This window comes from Urocitellus parryii, chromosome 3, assembly GCF_045843805.1.
Source record: "Urocitellus parryii isolate mUroPar1 chromosome 3, mUroPar1.hap1, whole genome shotgun sequence".
In the NCBI taxonomy this organism is placed as follows: domain Eukaryota; kingdom Metazoa; phylum Chordata; class Mammalia; order Rodentia; family Sciuridae; genus Urocitellus; species Urocitellus parryii.
In genome coordinates this window covers 54,640,961-54,661,803 of record NC_135533.1, presented here as the reverse complement: position 1 = coordinate 54,661,803, position 20,843 = coordinate 54,640,961, and the positions used below count along the sequence as shown (strand labels likewise).

The following is a 20,843-nucleotide window of genomic DNA, read 5'->3' as shown; positions in this document are numbered from 1 at the left end:
TTTTTTAAACTTTAAAACAATCTTAAATTTGTAGAAAATGTACAAGTATTGCAAAAAAAAAAAAGAAAGAAAGAAAGAGAAAAGAAAAGAGAGAAAAAAATTCCCTGAACCATTTGCAAGTAAATTTATTGATATGGTGGCCCCATCATCCTTGAACATTTTAATGAATATATTCTCACCTAACCTTAATCTAATCTTCAAGAGAAAACTAACATTAATACTGTCTATGTGGCATTAAAAATTATAAGTAATAAGGATTATTCCTTTTAAAACATATTGAAACAAAGAATTGAAGCTTAAGATTTCTACATGAAATTCAGGAATCCACTCCTTAACAGATGATAGGAAGGCAGTTTTAAGACTCTTTATTCTTTCGACAAAAAAGGCCTACATTAAGATTGACAGATGTGAATAACTGCTTTAATTTTTTTCCCTTTTCTTGACAACATAAGAGGGAATGAGATAAAACTGCTCCTAGAAATTTAAATGTTAGATCAAACTTTCTGATAATAATTGCTAGAAAAAGTTGAGAGTAAAATCTCCTATGGCAATATATTTTCAAGGATATTCTGGAATAGTCTTAATATGACCTACTCAGAAGCTAACCTTTATAAATCTCTGAGACCTACAATTCTTTTATCTCTTTTTATCCAGTGCAACATATTTATGAGGTCATATTATATACCAAATATATAAAAAACAATAAATGCCTGCAAGTTTTTAATATTAGCCAGGAATCAGGAACTGTTATTAATTCTGCATAGATTATTTATTCTTGAGGATAACTCTGTGATGATTAGCATGCCTTCACTTAGAAAATGGGAAGAGAAAAACTGCAACAGTAAGTACACATAAAAATTTTGAAAGTTTTTCTGTAGGCTAATGAAATAAAACAGGATAGTTCAGCTGAAGAAAGAAATGCAGTCATGATAGATATGACTATGTTTAAGTAGGAGATATGGCAGGATAACTGTATGTGATGAAAAAGAGATGAAGAGAAGAAAATAGAGAAAAGATAGGGAGAAGATATGTGCTAAAGCAATATCCTGGAATTATGGAATTTAATGTAAAAGCAGAGTGGCCTTTGCTAGAAGCAAGGTATATCTCATCCATACTAACAGGACAGAAAGAAAAAAAAACGTAAGAAGAGAGATGGAGGAAGTAAATGAGATGTGCACATAATATATGCTCTTTTCTCCCCTTTGTGGAGAAGTGTGAATGCTATCCATTCACCTTGGCAGGAAGAGGTGCAGACTCCTCTCTACCTTGAATGCACCTTCTTTCAGCAGTTTCCTTTAGACTTTGCTATGGTTATAATTTCCCCCCAAATTTTATCAGTTTCTATTCCATCAGCCATTATTGCTCCTGAGTATAAGAATTACAATAAGGAAAAGTCCAGAAAGCTAAAGTAGAGATAGCAGATTTTTAAAAAATATTTTCTTACTCAATAAGAAGTACATGTGAGGATAAGGATAAGGACTTCAGAAGAAAAATATGTTCTTTTTTTTTTTTTTGCATCTGTTTCCTCTCAACTAAATGATGCCATAGTTTAGAGATCTTTATCTAGTTCTGAATGTACCAATTGGCCACAACTCACTGATTAGACAAAAAAATTTATAAATAAATTCTGAAACATAATTTCTCTCTCATTTTCTGTCTACTAAAAAAATGAGTCATTAGATTGCTTTGAAACATGAATGTTTCACATACTATTCAAAGGACTTCTCAGTTATAAATAAATAAAGAAGCTAAATATAAAGTATATCCATACCTCTCACAGCTGACTGTGAAGGCTGAGTCAAAACTTTGATGTCTAATGCACTGTTGATATTTTCTTCCAAAGCAGCACAATATCCATCCACAACACTGGTAATAGTATCCTTCAAAGTCCCAAGATTATGGAAAACCTGAAGAGCTGTTCCAACTTGAGTTGGATTCTTAAATAAAGTTGAGGTAGGGTAGAAACAGATATATAGAAACAAATAAGATCAATGTAAATCTACAACCTTGAACAATTGCTACCACATTTTTAAATTATTGAAGATAAAAACAATTTGAAACAAATATTAAATTTAGTTATACATCATAAAAGACAAATTTAAATACCATGTATATCATTTTTCCCCTTTCCCTCTTTCTCTACCTTTAAAGGATAATAACAAGTTTAGAAGCTTTTTGTACAATAATAGAGCTTATTTAAAATTCACCACAAATCCCAACAAAGGAGCCATGCTGGAACAGAAATGCTAGGTATATAAGAGAATTAAAAGAAAAAAGAATCCTGAAGAGTTAGCCAAGGGCTTAGCCATAAGAACTGATAACTTTTCTTTATATTTAATTCATCCATTCACTCACTCTAACTACAAATATTTATACAATGCCTATTGTGCATCTGTTAAAATTCTATGTGTTGGAAATGCAGTAGTAAAACAAATCCCGCTCACAGGAAGCTTATATATTTACTATGAAATGTACAAAACAGAAAAAAAGATATCAGGTAATGATGAATGCTATAAGAAAAAAAAATATAGCAGAAAATAAAAACAGAGAATGATTAGGATTACTATAGAGAGAGGAGTAAAAACACACACACACACACACACACACACAAAAAACACATCTCTGATTGGATATTTAAACAGACCTGATTATCCTAATAGAGGTAGTCTAAATAAGATTTGAGGAACTATAGACCTGGGCAGTGTTATCAATGAAAGTATTAAGAAATGTACTTGGCATGCTAATGAAACAGCAAGAAGGCCATGATGGCATGCAGAGCAAAGTAAAAAAGAGAGAGGCAGGAGATAAGACAGGAAGTTGAAACATGGTCAATGAGTAGATTTAGTCCAGAGTAATACAAATTATTGGATTTGTTTGGTAAGTAAATGACTTAATTATCAGCTAGAAGCTGTTACAACAACATATACTTCTAGGCCCAAAGAGCTGAAACTCTTTTTCCATTTATAATTTACTGTCTATTATTAGAGACATAATTAAAAAGTTGAATTATTTCATTGTTTACATGATTAAATTTATGAATAAGACAAAAGGTATTTTCTGAAATCTACTGTATTTACTATTTAAAATAATAGTATGCAATGCAAATACACAAGCTCACACACAGAAAGATAAAGCATAGTCAGCTTAAAGACAGTAACAGGAAACTGAGCTGGAGAATAACAATACCCATTGGAGATTTTCATTAAATGAGAAAAAGAAGCAAATGAATATCATTCAAATTAAGGTATGGTCTAATAAAAAGCTTAATTTAATATGATTATAATAGAATTTAACTCTAGTATACACTTTCAATTTTGTACTAGTACACCAACAAAGGACACAGGAGATAAAGTAAGCAACTTCATATAAAATTATAAACTAAAAACAGGGTACAACATTTGTTTTTGATTGTTGTTATTCCATTTCACCCAAAAGAGATATATATGTGCGTGTGCACAAAAGCAATATACACAATTTTTTTACATTTTAGTAGAGATCAAGAAATCAAAATAAGACAACTATAAAGAAATTTCATATATCATCACAATCCAAGAAAGCATCTTCAAAAGAATACTTACATCTTATAAAACCAGAATACAGATAGATATTTTAAATTATACTTATTGCCTTGACAATTCTGAAAGGATCTGAAAAGCATAACACTACACATACAGTAGTTTTATTATCAGGTACCAGTGAAAGTACACTGTAAAATTTTTGCGTACATTAACTGAAAAACATTTTGTTTTATTCAACTTTAAAAGCCTAGTTAAAATAAAACAGTTTTCATGATTCTCTGCTTCAAAAATTAACTTCCAAAAACTTTTCAAAAAATAAGCCACAGGCCAGCATCATTCTGAATGGAGAAAAATTGAAGGCATTCCCTCTAAGATCTGGTACAAGACAGGGATGCCCTCTCTCACCACTTCTGTTCAACATAGTCCTCGAAACACTGGCCAGAGCAATCAGGCAGACGAAAGAAATTAAAGGCATAAAAATAGGAAAAGAAGAACTTAAATTATCACTATTTGCAGATGATATGATTCTATACCTAGCAGACCCAAAAGGGTCTACAAAGAAGCTATTAGAGCTAATAAATGAATTCAGCAAAGTGGCAGGATATAAGATCAACACGCATAAATCAAAGGCATTCCTGTATATCAGCGACAAATCCTCTGAAACGGAAATGAGGACAACTACTCCATTCACAATATCCCCCAAAAAAATAAAATACTTGGGAATCAACCTAACAAAAGAGGTGAAAGATTTATACAATGAAAATTACAGAACCCTAAAGAAAGACATAGAAGAAGACCTTAGAAGATGGAAAAATATACCCTGCTCATGGATAGGCAGAACTAACATCATCAAAATGGCGATATTACCAAAAGTCCTATATAAGTTCAATGCAATGCCAATCAAAATCCCAACAGCATATCTTGTAGAAATAGATAAAAGAATCATGAAATTCATATGGAATAATAAAAGACCCAGAATAGCAAAAACAATACTAAGCAGGAAGTGTGAATCAGGCGGTATAGCGATACCAGACTTCAAACTATACTACAGAGCAATAGTAACAAAAACAGCATGGTACTGGTACCAAAACAGGCGGGTGGACCAATGGTACAGAATAGAGGACTCAGTAACCAAGCCACAAAACTACAACTATCTTATTTTTGATAAAGGGGCTAAAAGCATGCAATGGAGGAAGGATAGCATCTTCAACAAATGGTGCTGGGAAAACTGGAAATCCATTTGCACCAAAATGAATCTGAATCCCTATCTCTCGCCTTGCACAAAAGTTAACTCAAAATGGATCAAGGAGCTTGATATTAAATCAGAGACATGGCATCTGATAGAAGAAAAAGTTGGTTATGATCTACACGCTGTGGGATCGGGCTCCAAATTCCTCAATAGGACACCCATAGCGCTAGAGTTAACAAATAGAATCAACAAATGGGACTTACTCAAACTAAAAAGTTTTTTCTCAGCAAAAGAAACAATAAGAGAGATAAACAGGGAACCTACATCCTGGGAACAAATCTTTACTCCACACACTTCAGATAGAGCCCTAATAACCAGAATATACAAAGAACTCAAAAAATTAGACAATAAGATAACAAATAACCCAATCAATAAATGGGCCAAGGACCTGAACAGACACTTCTCAGAGGAGGACATACAATCAATCAACAAGTACATGAAAAAATGCTCACCATCGCTAGCAGTCAGAGAAATGCAAATCAAAACTACCCTAAGATACCATCTCACTCCAGTAAGACTGGCAGCCATTAGGAAGTCAAACAACAATAAGTGCTGGAGAGGATGCGGGGAAAAGGGCACTCTTGTTCATTGCTGGTGGGACTGCAAATTAGTGCAGCCAATTTGGAAAGCAGTATGGAGATTTCTCGGAAAGCTGGGAATGGAACCACCATTCGACCCAGCTATTCCCCTTCTCGGTCTATTCCCTAAAGCCCTAACAAGAGCATGCTACAGGGACACTGCAACATCGATGTTCATAGCAGCTCAATTCAGGATAGCAAGACTGTGGAACCAGCCTAGATGCCCTTCAATAGATGAATGGATAAAAAAAATGTGGCATTTATATACTATGGAGTATTATTCTGCATTAAAAAATGACAAAATCATAGAATTTGGAGGGAAATGGATGGCATTAGAGCAGATTATGCTAAGTGAAGCTAGTCAATCTTTAAAAAACAAATACCAAATGACTCCTTTGATATAAGGGGAGTAAACAAGGACAGGGTAGGGACGAAGAGCTTGAGAAGAAGATTTACATTAAACAGGGATGAGAGGTGGGAGGGAAAGGGAGTGAGAAGGGAAATCGCATGGTAATGGAAGGCGATCCTCAGGGTTATACAAAAATGACATATAAGAGGAAAGGAGGGGTAAGACAAGATAATACAAATGGAAGAAATGATTTACAGTAGAAGGGGTAGAGAGAGAAAAGGGGAAGGGAGGGGAGGGGAGGGGAGGGGAGGGGAGGGGGGATAGTAGAGAATAGGACAGACAGCAGAATACATCAGACACTAGAAAGGCAATATGTCAATCAATGGAAGGGTAACTGATGTGATACAGCAATCTGTATACGGGGTAAAATTGGGAGTTCATAACCCACTTGAATCAAACTGTGAAATATGATGTATTAAGAACTATGTAATGTTTTGAATGACCAACAATAAAAAAATAAATAAATAAATAAATAAATAAATAAAAAATAAAAAAAAATAAAAAAACCAAAAAAAAAATAAATAAAAAAATAATAAATAAATGTATATAGCTCATTACTAAAGCATATATTAAAGCAATATTTATAATTTATAACACATATAATTCTAGACATAATTTAAAATTTTCCAATTAACAGCTACTTTTCCAATTAATACCAATTAAGATATACCATCAATAGATCAATATGGTTTAATACAGATATATGCATTGTTAGCAAAGGTGCTACAAAATAATTATTTGAAATAAAATTCTTAAAGTAACATACAGAGGATTGTGCATATTATAAAAGCACAACTTTATGAACTATAATAAAAAAAACAGACTAAACTACTAACTAGATCAAGAAACACAATGGTGTCAGCACCTCGAAACCCTGTATGGCTCCCAAGCTGCACCTCTCTAAATATCATCACTACCATAACTTCTGAAACATGATAGATTAGTTTTGCCTGTTTGTGAACTTGACATACACTGAATTTTAGAGTTTGTAGTTTTCTGTGTCTGACTTTGTTTGTTTAATATTATTTGTGGAATCTTTCCACCATATTGCATGTAGCAGTAGTTGATTCTTTTTATTGATGTGTAGAATTCCACTGTAGAAATTTAGATTATCCATCCTAGTATTGATAAATACTTGGGTTATTTCCACTTTTAGATATTTTAATTAATGCTGCAATGAACACTGCAGTAGACCGATATGCACATGAATTTCTGCTGTGTGGGTGAACTGCTGAATTACCAGGTATTTCTATGTTTAAGTGTTTATGGATTCGGCCATTTTTCCAAAGCTACTATAATACTTTATAACATCACCAACAGTATATTGACAATTGTGGATGCTCAACAAACTTATATAAAATTAAAACAATCAGCCCATTTGATTTCAGCTATTCTTTTGAGTGAACACTGCAGTTCTATGATTAATGAGCAAGTTACTCCTTCTTGCAATGTTAATTATCTATTTGGATTATCATTTGTGAAATGCATTCTTATCATTTTTGCCCATTTTTTTACTTATGTATTTGTAAAATTTGTTTATATATATTGGATTTTATGACTTTGATGACTGTATTGTAAATATATTCTCCCTCTCTTTTTTTTAAAATACAGTTTTATTGTTGTTGTTTTTAAACATCAGTGGGCTTTTATTTTATTCATATATCTGTATGTGGTGCTGAGAATCGAACCCAGTGCCTCACACATGCTAGGCAAGTGCTCTACCACTGAACCACAACTCCAGCCCCTTCTCCCTCTTTTAATAAAGTCTTTTAAGGGAAAGAAATTCACAATTTCAATGCGATCCTTTTTATCAACCTTACTCCTTATGTAAACACTTTCAGTGTCTTATTTAAAAAGTAGTCCCTGACTCACATTCATAAAGATATGTTTCATTCATAAAGTTATCCTCCAGAAACTCTATTTAATCATTCACAATTGGTTTATCTGTTCTTCAACTGATTATGAAACATTCTTGGTTCATAATATTTTCATTTTAATTTAAGAATTAACTTGACAATTTCAATTTTTAAAAATATGGGATTTTATTTATAACTAAGTTATAACAATAAATAAAATTAGAATTGTTATTATTATATTACTGGCTCTGCAACTCATGAATATGGTTCTCTCTTCTTTTATTCATGTTTTCTTTAATCTCTCTTAATAATGTTTGATAGCTTTCTGTTAAGAGTTCTTATATATTTTTTCATTTGAATTAATCTATGCAGTTTTGGAGACTGTAAATGGTAACTTAAAAAAATTTTGTCTGTTGCAAGCATATTAAAAAATACAATTGATTTTTATATATTGAATTTTAGCCTAATAAATGTACAAAATTCAGTTACTGATTTTAATATTTCATCTGTAGACTGTTTTGTTTTGCTATATATGTATAACCATGTTATCTAAGAATATTTTTTCTTTCTTTCTTCCCAATCTTCCTTTATTTTATTGTTTTTCCTTATTGCTGTGGATAGGATCTCCAGTGGAATGTTGACCAAAAAAAAAAATAGAGTATTATCCTTGAGTGTTATCAGGTGAAAAGTCTTAAATATTTCATCACTGAGGTTTTTGATAACTCCTTTATCATATTAAAGAAGTTTATTCTTGGTATGCTGAGAGTATTTTTAATCAGACTGACGTTGATTTACGTTGCTGCACCTACTGAGATGATCATTTTCCCCCCTGTATTTAAGTAATTACATTGTACTTCTGGACTAAAGCCATCTTGGTCATGATAAATTATCATTTTTAGATTTTCCTGGCTTATATTTGCTAATACTTTTTCTTAGCATTTTTGCATCAATTTTGGAAAGACAGCTAGTAATTTTCCTTTCTTATAATGTCTTTGTTTTGATATCAAGGTTATTCTGGCCTCATAAAATAAGCAGAGGTGTGTGTGTTTCCTCTTCTCAATTACTGGATAAAGTTTACATAACATTGGTTTATTTTTTCCTTTAATGTTTGGAAGAATTCATCCCTGAAACTATCTGCCCTTGGAGTTTTGTCACAGGGAAGGTTTTGCATGATGTTCAATTTTGGTAATGGACATAAAACTATTCAGACTTTCTAATTTTCCTAGTGTTCCTTTTGGCAGGTTGTTTTCCTAGGATTTTGTCAATTTTACCTAAATTTTCAAATCTGTTATTATAAAGTTATACCTAATGCCCTCTTACTCTCTTTTTAGTTTTTGTTGGATGTCTTATTAGATCATCTCTTCATCCTGTGTCTTTTTAATTTGTTTGTTTTCTGTCTCACAGTCTTCGAGGGCATTTAATAATTTATTTCAATTTATTAATCTTATAAAATAAAAAATGTTAGGCTTCATTAATTCTATTATTTGCTTTTGTTATTTCTACTTCACAGACTTTGGACTCAGACCTAGCATAGAATCCAAGCTCTAGCACTTAGTCACCAAAACCAAATGACTTAACTTATTTAATACTTAGTCTCTTCATCTGTATGATGGCAAAAAATAATGGTACTCACCTAATAGTAAAATAAAAAAATATATTTTGGAGGATAAGGTCTTATTATGTTGCCTAGGCTGGCCTCAAACTCCTACGTTCAAGCCTGATTACAGGCATGTACCACCATGCTGGCCCTCAGTAATTCTTATAGCTAATTAGCATTTGTAATTGAGAAGAGAAGCTCAATAAACATTAGCTACCCCCACCTTGATCTGTTAGCAACATGCTATAGTGGGAAAAACTTGAGACTTTTAAAATTAGTCTTAGGATAAGTGAATGAGTAAGTAAATTTCCATTTTTTGGTTTTTAAATATATTTTTCATGAAACTGTTGGAAAGACTATTGAGATAACACATTTACAATATTTGGTATTCAGTACACTACTAATAGAAAATATTGGTCCTCAGACCATTTTCATTCTTTCTTTTTGTTGTTGTTGTTGTTCTTGTTCTTGTATTATTTTATTTTGATTGGAATAATCAAAGGAGAAAGGAGATACACTCCTCACTATACTACACCAAATTCAACTGCAAACAAAACCTTCTCTCTTTAAAGCAATGTCAAAATTAAACAAACAAAAAACTAGCAAACATAAGCCAACTCTAGTTCAAATGGAGTTTTCAGTACATTTTCTTCATTCAAAAATCTAAAACTACATTTAGGGATTTGAAATATATGAAATTGCCTTTTCTTTTTTTTTTTATTTGTTTTACTTAGTTACACATGACAGTACAATGATCTTGACATATCATACATTTGAACTCAGACCATTTCCTAATGTTCCAAAAGATGTAAGAATTCTAAGAATAGTGTCTATTCCTATTCCTAAGAAATTTTTTGTCACTCCAACTTTAATTGTTGAAATAAGTAAAGTTACACAAGAAATACTGTTTGGGCAACCCTGAGGAAATCACTTCATTTCTCTGTGTCTCCATCTTGTAAACTTCAAAATGATGAGAACAAATAAAAGAATGGAATCCCAACCCCAGCTGGAGATATGTTTTTTTTTTTTTTTGGGGGGGGGAGCTGATAAGATCTCAATTCTAAAATTTTTGATTCAGCTAAACCAGATTAAGACCTAGTTTATTAATATTTTTCAAAGCTATTTAGATGATTCTAACATAGTCCACCGAGCAGCTACCTGAAAATAAGCATTTTGGAACCACTGGATTAGATGTCTTTGCCATACTTTGAAAGAAGAGAATCATTTATTCATAGAGATAAATATTTCTGGTTAAAAACAAAAGAACACAGTATACAAAGAAAGGACTACAGAAAACTACAGTGCATACCTAAGGAGTAGTAAATAGATTTTATTGTCTGGAGTGTTGTATACATGAAAAAAGAATGATAATAAAAGATAACCATGAAATGAAAAGAGTCTAGTCATTGACAGAATTAAGTGGTATTCTGTGAAATTCATATTTTGTTTGGTTAGTAACAGAAAAATTACTGATGTTCTAAATACCATATCCTAGGTTGTTTGAGGAGATAAATTAAATTGGCTTTGCCAATTAGTAATTTAAAAACAATAGGAAAAAAAACCAGCATGCACTAGTGAACTGCAATGAGAATTACTCTAGTTTGGACAACTGTCCCCAAAGACAGTTGGCTTGGTTCCCAGAGTGGTAACTGAAAGGTGCTATGGACCTTGAAGAGGTAGGGCAAGTGAGAAGTCCTTAGGTCACTGGAAATGTGCCCTCCAAAGGGATTGAGGGCCTCAATCTCTTCCTTTCCTTCTGCTTCCTGTTTCAAGACACGAGAACTCACTCTTGACAGGTATTCCCACTATGCTCAACCTCACCAGACAGTCATACAAACAGGGATGCTCAATCTTGGTTTTGAACCTCTAGAACCATGTATGAAAATCTCTCTTTATAAGTAGCCTGTATCAGATATTTTGTTGCAGTAAGATAAAGCCAACTAATACGAGAATATAATAAACAGGATAGATAGAAGAGATTTTGAAACACTAAAAAGAAACTGGATGCTGACTAACTACAATGAACAAGACAGAGAAAAAAGCGTACTATATTTTTGAAGAAAGAACCATATCTCACTTGGAGAACTGAGAATAGAAATATACAAATCAAAAGAAGATCATTTGAGGGAGTGTGTGGGAGACTGGAGGGGTGGGAAAATGTAAAGCTGCTGTTAATGAACTATTTAATTATTATGGATTAGCCTAAGATACTAATGGGTAATTCCTTGTTGGAAATGTGAAAATTTTTGAAATGTATAATCATAGAAAACTAGTTAGGTAGCAAACTAAAATTGAAGTCATAAAGAATGAAAACAGGTATTGGAAACCAAAAATCACAAAGGGGTAAATAAATAACAAAATCAGTGGGAGTAAGAGAATAGAAATTGGGAGATAGAATAGTAAGAAATGGAACTGAAATATTAGAAGAACCGAAGACAAAATAATTGCTTCTAGGTATGATTCAAGTGAAGAATAACAGAGATTCTTCAGTGTTTAATATCCTAGAGATACATTAGTGTCCTTTCCCCACTATTCTGTCTCATCACACACATATACCATATACTTTAACCACTGGCTCTTTCTGAGTCCTTATTAATAAAATTAAGGCTTTTAATTTACTATTTAATAGCAGAGAAGACTGAACTAGATTAACTAAATGCACTTTCCAATACTAAAACATGATAATTTTATCATCTATGTGTATGATTGATATTGTGCATGTGCTGACACTTTCTGAGGTACTACTACTAATAATAATAATAATAAAAATATTGTACTGTCTGACCTTTCAATATTTATGGTCTAATGGAGAATAAAGTCAATTGGAAATTAGAATGTGGGAAAAGGAAAAAGAAGGATTAAAGAAAATATGCAGAAGGAGCAATTGCTCAAACTCTGAGATGGAAGAAAGATGGAGGAATAAAGAAACACTCTTTAAAAAAGGAGTCTCAGCTAAGACCTGAAATGAAAAAGTCCATGGGAAGATTTAAGAACTTGAGGTAAATAGGTATGGAAGACACAGAGAAGGAGAAGTAAAGCATATAAAAGCATATCAAAGCAGAGAAACAGCATATAGAAAAGTCTGTGAATGACCCTGAACATTTTAGAAAATAAATAACCAACCTGATCCCTGATAGATAAAAATCTAAAGAAATACCTTCTGCAAACCCAGGTGCCTACGAAAATAGCTCTCTAATTTTGGTATAACTGTAAGAATTACTTGAGGGCACTTGCTAATTAAGAAAGGACTTGTGGAATGCTTATGGTATGTTCTTTTTTAAAATTAAATGCTAGTCATACATGCTTGTTCACTTTGTGAAAAATCAACTGAGCTACATTCCCATGATGAGTGCACTTTTCTGTTATGATTTTAATTTTTAAAATTCTGAAAGAAATAACAGGAAGTGAAAGAGGTAGTATTATAACGATATATAGATATATATATCAGGCAAGACTTTTATTAAATACCTAAAAATTATCAATGATTTATAGTTTATTTTAGGGCAAATATATAGAATAAGAAAATATATAGGGGCTGGGGATGTGGCTTAAGCCGTAACTAGCTCGCCTGGCATGCATGGGGCACTGGGTTCAATCCTCAATACCACAAAAAATAAAATAAAGATGTTGCGTCCACCGAAAACTGAAAAATAAATATTAAAAAAATTCTCTCTCTCTCCTCTCTCCCTCTCTAAAAAAAGAAAAAATATATATTTAACTTATTAAATATGAATGTTACCTAACTTTTTCCCAAAACAATACAAGCAAGAATTATGCTTGCATGTATACACTATTAAACTTGTATATGATTGTTTTTTAAAATAAGCAACTCCCACACCAGGCATGTGGATGCACACCTTTATTCCCAGTTACTCTAGAGGATGAGGCAGGATTGCTTAAACCCAGTATTTTGAAGCCAGTCTGGCAATATCACAGGACTCTATCTCAAAATAAATACATAACTCACTCCCCAAATAATACCTAATATGAAATTTCTATTTTAATTTTAAAGACTGTTATGGACTGAATGTCTTTGTCTCCCAAAATTCATATAGTCTATCCCACAATTTACTAGAGTGATATTTCAAAATATATATTTGGTCTTAGTCCCCTTTCCTGGTGTATAATTCCTAAAATCCTTGGCATCTTCAAAGTGATGTGTCTTTTTAGTGAGTTGATACTAGCTTCAGGATGGGGATTGGTCATTAAAAAGATTAAGACAGGATAAGGTAGGAGAGAAGGGCCGAAAGTTAAGTTGATCACCAATGGCCAAAGATTTCATCAATCATGCCTATGTAATGAAGACTCCACAAAACCCCAGAAGAACAGGGTTGGAGAGCTTCTAGAGAGCTGAGTACATGGAGGTTCCTGGGAGGGTGTGCAAGAATAGGAATGAAATCTCCACACCCCTTCCCACATTCCTTGCCTTATGCATCTCTTTTTCATCTCTATCTTTTGTAATGTCCTTTAAAATTAACCAATAAGTATGATTCCCTGAGCTCTATGAGCTGCTCAAGCAAATTAATGGAAGGCAAGAAGGGGATTGTAGAAACCCAGGTTCACAGTCAAAAGAATAAGCAAATAACCTGAGACTTGCAACTGGCATCTGAAGTGGGTGAGACTGGGGAACTGTCTGGAAGACTGAACCTTGAATTAGATTACAGGATTACCCAGCTAGATTACCCAGACTACTATAGAACTGAATGCTGGCTTGGTGGTGGGAAGAAATCCCCTCACATCTTTTGGAGCCACAGAAGAGATCTGTGTTATCACAGCAAGAGAAACCAGGTTTGAGTCTGAGTTTGGTTTTCCCACTGTATCTTCAGAGTTGGTGTTTGGAGGACTGGCTCTTGGGAGGTTAAAGTGGATGTGATAGTGACAAGGGGTGGGATGGGGCTGGTCTTAAGGGATTAAGGCCCTTACTAGAGACAATAGGGATTTTGAGCGTATGTCCTGCTCTCATATCTCCCTCGCTTGCTCGCACACTCTGCCATGTTAGGAGACATGGAGGGTCCTTGCCAGAAATCAAATCCTTCAGGACCCTAATCTTAGCTTTTCCAGCTTCAAGAACACTGAGAAAATAAATACCTGTTGTTTCAGCCATTAGTCTGTTTCATTTTGTTATGGCAGCCACAGCTGACTAACAAATATTTACATACTTAACAAATGGATTAAATTTTAAAAGATAGAGTGAGGTGAAAACTGTCACCACAAAATTTATGCGCTATCATAATCTCAAAATGTGATCTAATCTAGAAACAGATGTAATTAGTTGAGATAAGGTCATACTGGATAATGATTGCCCCTGTATAAAAAGAATATATACTGAGACACACACAGTGAAAAATACCATGTGGCAACAGAGGCCAGAGCCACACATTGGAATGATACAGTTATATATCTTCAAGGGCAGATGAATGATGGGATCTTCCAAAAGTGAGGAATAAGCAAGAAAGGAGTCTTCCCTAGAGCCTTTTGTTTTTGGGGAGAGGGAGGGTGCTTCTGTCAGCACCTTGATTTTACTTCTAGCCTCCACAAATATAAAAGAACATGTTTCTATTGTTTTAAGTCACCTAGTCTGTGGAAATTTTTAATTGCATATTAGGAAACCAATACATAGGATTAGGGCAACAAAAAGACACATACGCTTGAAACCCAGTGTTCACTAATGAATAAACAAAATGTAGTACATGCATATAATGAAATATTGTTCAGGCTTTAAAATGTTGGAGGTTCTAACATATACTACACATGGATAAACTGTGAGGACACTATGCTAAGTGAAAAAGCTAGTCACAAAAAGACAAAAACAATATGGTTCCACTCATGTGAGGTACCCAGAGTACTCAAATTCAGAGAGATAGTAGAATGGAGGTTGTCGAGGGTTGGAAGAATACAGAATAGGAAGTTGTTAAATTGCATGGAGTTCCTAATAACAAGGCACAAAGATTCCAATTTCTTCACATACTCACCAACACCTATGATCTTATGTTGTTTTGATAGTGGCCAACATACAGGAGCAGGTAATATCTCATTGTGGTTTTGATTTGCATTTCCCTAAAAATGTGTGATATTATGCATGTTTTCATATGCTTGTTGGTAACTTTTATGTCTTTTCTGTCTATTCAAGTCTTTTTTTTCCATTTATTGACTGGGATTTTTGTTGTTGAGTTGTAGGAGGTCTTTATATATTCTAAATATTAACCCCTTCTCAGGTGTGTTTTGCAAGGATCTTCTCCTATTCTGAAAGTTGCCTTTATTCACTATTCTGTTTCCTTCCTTGTTCAGAAGTTTTCAAGTGGGATGCAGATTCATCCGTCTATTTTTCTTCTCATTGCCTGTGCTTTGGGTACCATATCCCAGAAATCACTGCCAAATCTGATATTATGAAGGTTTTTCTCTGGTTTCGTTGAGGAGTTTTATATTTTTAGGTCTTACATTTAGGTCTTTGTCCATTTTGAGTTAATTTTTTGTATATAGTACAAGGTAAAAATCCAACTTCATTCTTTTGCATGTGTAACAAATGTGCATTTCAAAACAAGGACCCGAAGTGACTTATAAACTCCCAAGTTTGAGAACCACTGCTTATATCATCCTTGGTAACCAAATTTAAAGACCCTATTTTCTTCAGAAATGCCATTTCGGACATTCTCCATAGTTTTAGAGCTCTCTAAGTGTCCTTTGTACAGAATTCAAAAATACTGTCTCTATTCAAAGACAGAAACCCCAATTTAACAGTGAGGAAGTTTATGGTCTTGAATAAGTATTTCTGCTGTAATCACCTAGTAAGCTCTATTATGAACAAGGTATTATTTTAGGCTCTTGATATACATGATACCTTCTCCAATAAACGTTCAAGGTAGTTATTATTATTTCCTAATTAAGGATGGGAAAGGTAGGGCATTGAGGAATTAAGAGAATTAGGCAACAAAGAACAGAAGGCAAAACAGGGATTCAACTATGCATTTCATATTAAAGCCCCTTCCAAATAACAATGTTTTCTTGAAAATAATAATTAAAGAAAAGTCTGTTAAGAGAATGACCAGAAAGTAATAATATCTTTTTATTTTGTTAAGGGGAAAAAAACCCTCTACTATCATTACTCATAAAATATTGAAATACCAAAAAATAAGTAAATAAAATTAGATGAGAAATTCTCAGAACCAGAGATACTCTTTAAATACTATGACTAACTCATTACCAAGTTCTTACTTCTAATTTTACTGGGACTGATGAAATATCAGCATGGCTGATAAGAATCTCAACTCACTGTTGGGAAACCAGTACTGTGTTACCTTTCTGAACAAATAAACAATTTAGTCCCATCCTGCTAAAAAGTACCTACCTGCACACCACAAATTTTCCTCAAGTTTAAAGTCCCAAAGAAAACTGTCCATGAAGAAACTTTCTCTTCCCTAGTACTCCGGATCGCTGTCATCTCTGGGGAGTTGATGATTTAAATCGGCATAGGACAATTAATCAACTTCTTCCCTCACTTATCTGACTCCCCACACTCTGCTGCAAATCACAACTTTATACAGTTTAAATCACTAAAATTAGACACTGTCCTTAACGGGAGCAGCCTCCACCTCATCCCACAAGTAATCCTGACAAACACAATGTAAGTACTTCAATTCACTGCTCATCTTTAAACTGTCTATTTTGTGAACCTATTTTCTCAGTGTTCCAGGAACAGGTCTAGGACCTCCACTTTTTGTTCTTTTACATTCCCTACCAAATCCATCTCTTTACAAAACCACACCTATTATTGGTAAACTGTTGGGTGGTCTAGATTCATTAAAATGCCCTATCCTGATCTGCTGAAAATAGTACATGGCCAAGAAGTTGCTCTTCCCAAGATAACAATGCTTTATAAATTAATATTGCTTCTAGCTGTTAAAAGGAGCCTGCACATCCACTAATTGCATTTTGTCATCACCAAACAGGTAAGGTAGGTTAAATACTGCAATGTTTTTTTGAGTTAAGGAAACAAAGATAGCAAGAGGATAAACCCCCCCACAGCTGCTTAGTGGCAGGCCAGGCTTAGATCTTGAGCCCTTCACTGCCTATTTATACTTTCTGTAGCTGGTCATCCTGTCCACCATTTATCTTTAGAAGTTCTCCAGGTGTACCAATTTTGCAGGTGAGAAACAGAATCTGACAACTATAAGAGATCCCAAAAAAGAAAAACTAAAAAAATTTTTTAAATACTACGGTATTAAGAATGAAATTTCTACCTATAAAGTAGCAATATTTTCTAGACAATGCTTTCACTTTAAATGAAATACTCAATATTCTAAAAATAATTCTTCTATAAATGGTCACTATGACTTTCAATAAATCAATCTTAAATGAAATCTCAAATTTTGTAAATTATTATATAAAATTAGACAAAAGATATAATGTGATGAGCAAAATGATAATTTTTGTAAGAAAAAAAAGAAAAACAGACTATGATCGCCTCAGAACCATTTCAGAATATGGCACAATTATTTTCTTTACTAAATTTAAATTACTTTTGTTTTTCTGCTTGGGAAATAATATGATGCAATATATTTTTCTCTTTCTAAATCTCTATAGGATCACAAGGGAGAAAAGAAATCATAGTTGAGATCTCTAAAAAGCTTGCCAAAATAGGAACACTGTATCCAAAGCAACAGCTGGCACACAGCAAATGCAACAGAGATACAGCAACACTGCCATAAAGAGTATTCCATGAAACAGAAGCAATATTCTAGTGTTTATGAAGCCATAGGCTAGTATGAAATAACCTTTATGAGCATAAATATAGCTTTAAATCAAGTTCAACAGAAGTTTAAAGCTTTACATAATTGAAATTAGAAATGAAAAGAATGACAGGATCTGATTAGAAATAAAATGTAAAAATACCATGTAGAAGTCCATGAGTCCACTATGGATGACAGCTGTATATTAAAACTCTGATAAATATCATGAAGATAATCAATCACATTCTACTTGCTCCTCAAATACAATAATTCTTTAGACATTACATTCTTTTTCTTCCGTCTTTATATTCAAGAAGGGCAACAACATAAGAGAAGGAAAACTACAAACACAAAATATAAACTTTGCTGATGTTATGCTGACAAAGTCCATGTCCACTCAACGATATGACTCCATTCACAAAAGTTTATGTCCTCTGATAGTCTTAGTTGATTTTCAACTAATCTTTAATTGAAAAACAAGCATGGATTAAGCAAAATAATTTATTAGTAAGAAATTGCAGAACTACAAAATTTATTCAATACTGATTAACACCTCATTTCACATTCAACTGAGACTAAAAATTAGGAATCCAAAATCACCTTAAAAAGAGATGGGAGGGGCTGGGGTTGTAGCTCAGTGGTAGAGCACTTACCTGGCACATGCAGGGCCCTGGGTTTGATCCTCAGCACCACATATAAATCAATAAAATAAAGGTATTGTGTCCAGCTACAAAGAGGGGGGGAGGAGATGGAAGAAGGGGAACATAAGAAAAAGAAGGAAAAGGGGAGAGGAGAAAGACAGAGGGGTGATGTGCAAAAGGGGAAGAAAGATAAATGATCCATGTGTTCCCAGCTTATCTGACTTCACCAAAGACATAAAGGCCATAGTTAAAAAGATGCAAAGTTTAAAAAAAATGCAAAGTCAATAAAAAATTCAGAGTAGCTATCTTTCACTACACAGACAATTATTACTATGGAAAAAAACTATGAAGTACTGTTGATATTTTTTAATGAAAAAATACAAATATAAGAATCTTAAACACAAAGCAGATAATTCTTTCAATATTCTGGAAAGAATATTTAATTAGGCAGATATTCAGGTAAAGCTAAGATAACAAAAACCACAGTACCATCATCATACAAAATTAAGAAATCATAAAAATTCTAATATAATATCTTATTTGAGAAAAACACTGTTAATATATTCATAATACCTATACCTAACAACTGTACATTGTCAAAATATTTAAGACAGCTTATGATATCTGTGTGCATATGCCCTAACATGATATACAGAGCTGATGCTTTTTGAAGTAACCACTTGCCCACAATAGTGAATACTTATAATGGAGCTCCATGAGAGATTACAAATACTAAAGGAGGAGAAAATCTCATTAAATAAAGTAATTTAAAAGCAAGAATTATATTAGCTACCTTGGTTGTGATTCAGAGCTTACCAGGAGCTTTTCTGATTCAGTAACATGCAGCCCATTAATACTTAATATGTATTTTTCAACTAATATAATAGGATTATTCCAGAATCTGTTAACAATCAACAGTCAACAGTGCACAACATAAATGAAATTAAGATACTAAGAAGAACATTTAATACACACTAAGAACTTATCAACCAAAAACTGACTTTATTCTAGCACTTATTCTGAAGATAGGCAGGAAAAAAAAAAGGAAGAAAATATATAAAAAGGCAAGTGAAAGAATGAGAACAAAAAGAAAAAGGAGAGGGAAAATTGAACATGACCATGGATTAGAAAAGGAAAGTTCTATAGGAAAAGTGATAGCACATAAAAGAATCTAAGAAAAAGAGGAAAAGAAGACAGCAATGATCAATATGGAGAAAAAGGGCTATTTTAGCTTCCAAATATTTTTATAAAATTAATCTGAAGAACACATATATAAAAATCCATAGTTTGGCACTGAAGTTTTCAAATGATATCTATATTTGGAATAGCATTCCCATGATATTAGAAAACAATAACTAGTATTTCAAGGATACTACATATGCCTTCAACAAGATGAACTTTATAGGAAAAATAATCATGACAAATTGATGTGGCAAGCCCCCAAACTTTAATGCTTGAATGTAAATGTTTTAAGTAAATATATAAATAGATCTTACTTTTAAATAAAGTAATATAGTTAGCCCTCTATATTCATGAATTCCACATTTATAAACTCAATCAACCACAGATCCATATTTGTTTAAATTGTGTCTGTAGCTGGACACAGAGACACCTGTCTGTTATCCCAGTGTCTTGAGAGGCATAGGCAGGAGGTTCACAAGTTGAAGTCCAGCCTCAGCAATTTAGCAATACCTTCAGCAAGTTAGTTAGACCCTGTCTCAAAATAAAAAATTAAAAAAGGACTGGGGATAGAGCTCAGGAGTAAAGCACCCCTGGATTAAATCCTTATACAAGAAAAAAAAAGGTTATATATATGTGTGTGTGTGTGTGTGTGTGTGTATATATATATGTATATATACATATATATATATGAACGCATACACACACACACACACGTCTGTTATTGAATACATACAGACTATTTTCTTCTTGTTATTCTCTAAACCATATAATACAGCATAACAACTGCTTACATAGCACTTACACCGTTAGGTGTTATGCGTAATATAGAGACAGTTCAAAGTATAAGTGTGCTACCATTTCGGTATAGAGGTCTGGGAACCAATTCCCAACAACTATATGATAGAATAATTCTAGTCATTCTATGATTTATCAAAGATATTTGTGGCAAGATTTATTAGCTATGTACCCCTACAAATTCTCCTTTCCTTCTTATAAGTAAAATCCTTTAAGAGTGGCAAGGTATATACCTCATGAGAAGCCTAAGCCATTGTTGGCAGTTCTGTTCCTCTTTGCCAGATATTTGCTT

At 33.1% G+C, this 20,843-nt stretch overlaps 1 protein-coding gene across 2 annotated transcripts in view; it reads right to left on the bottom strand.

The window, feature by feature from the left end:
* Positions 1-20,843, bottom strand: part of Cog5 (component of oligomeric golgi complex 5) — a 342,572-nt gene that overhangs the window by 161,256 nt on the left and 160,473 nt on the right. For both annotated transcript variants that reach the window (XM_026395775.2, XM_026395774.2), the window contains exon 8: positions 1,772-1,937. In XM_026395775.2, the coding sequence (XP_026251560.1) occupies positions 1,772-1,937 (166 nt within the window). The remainder of the gene's footprint in view (positions 1-1,771; positions 1,938-20,843) is intronic.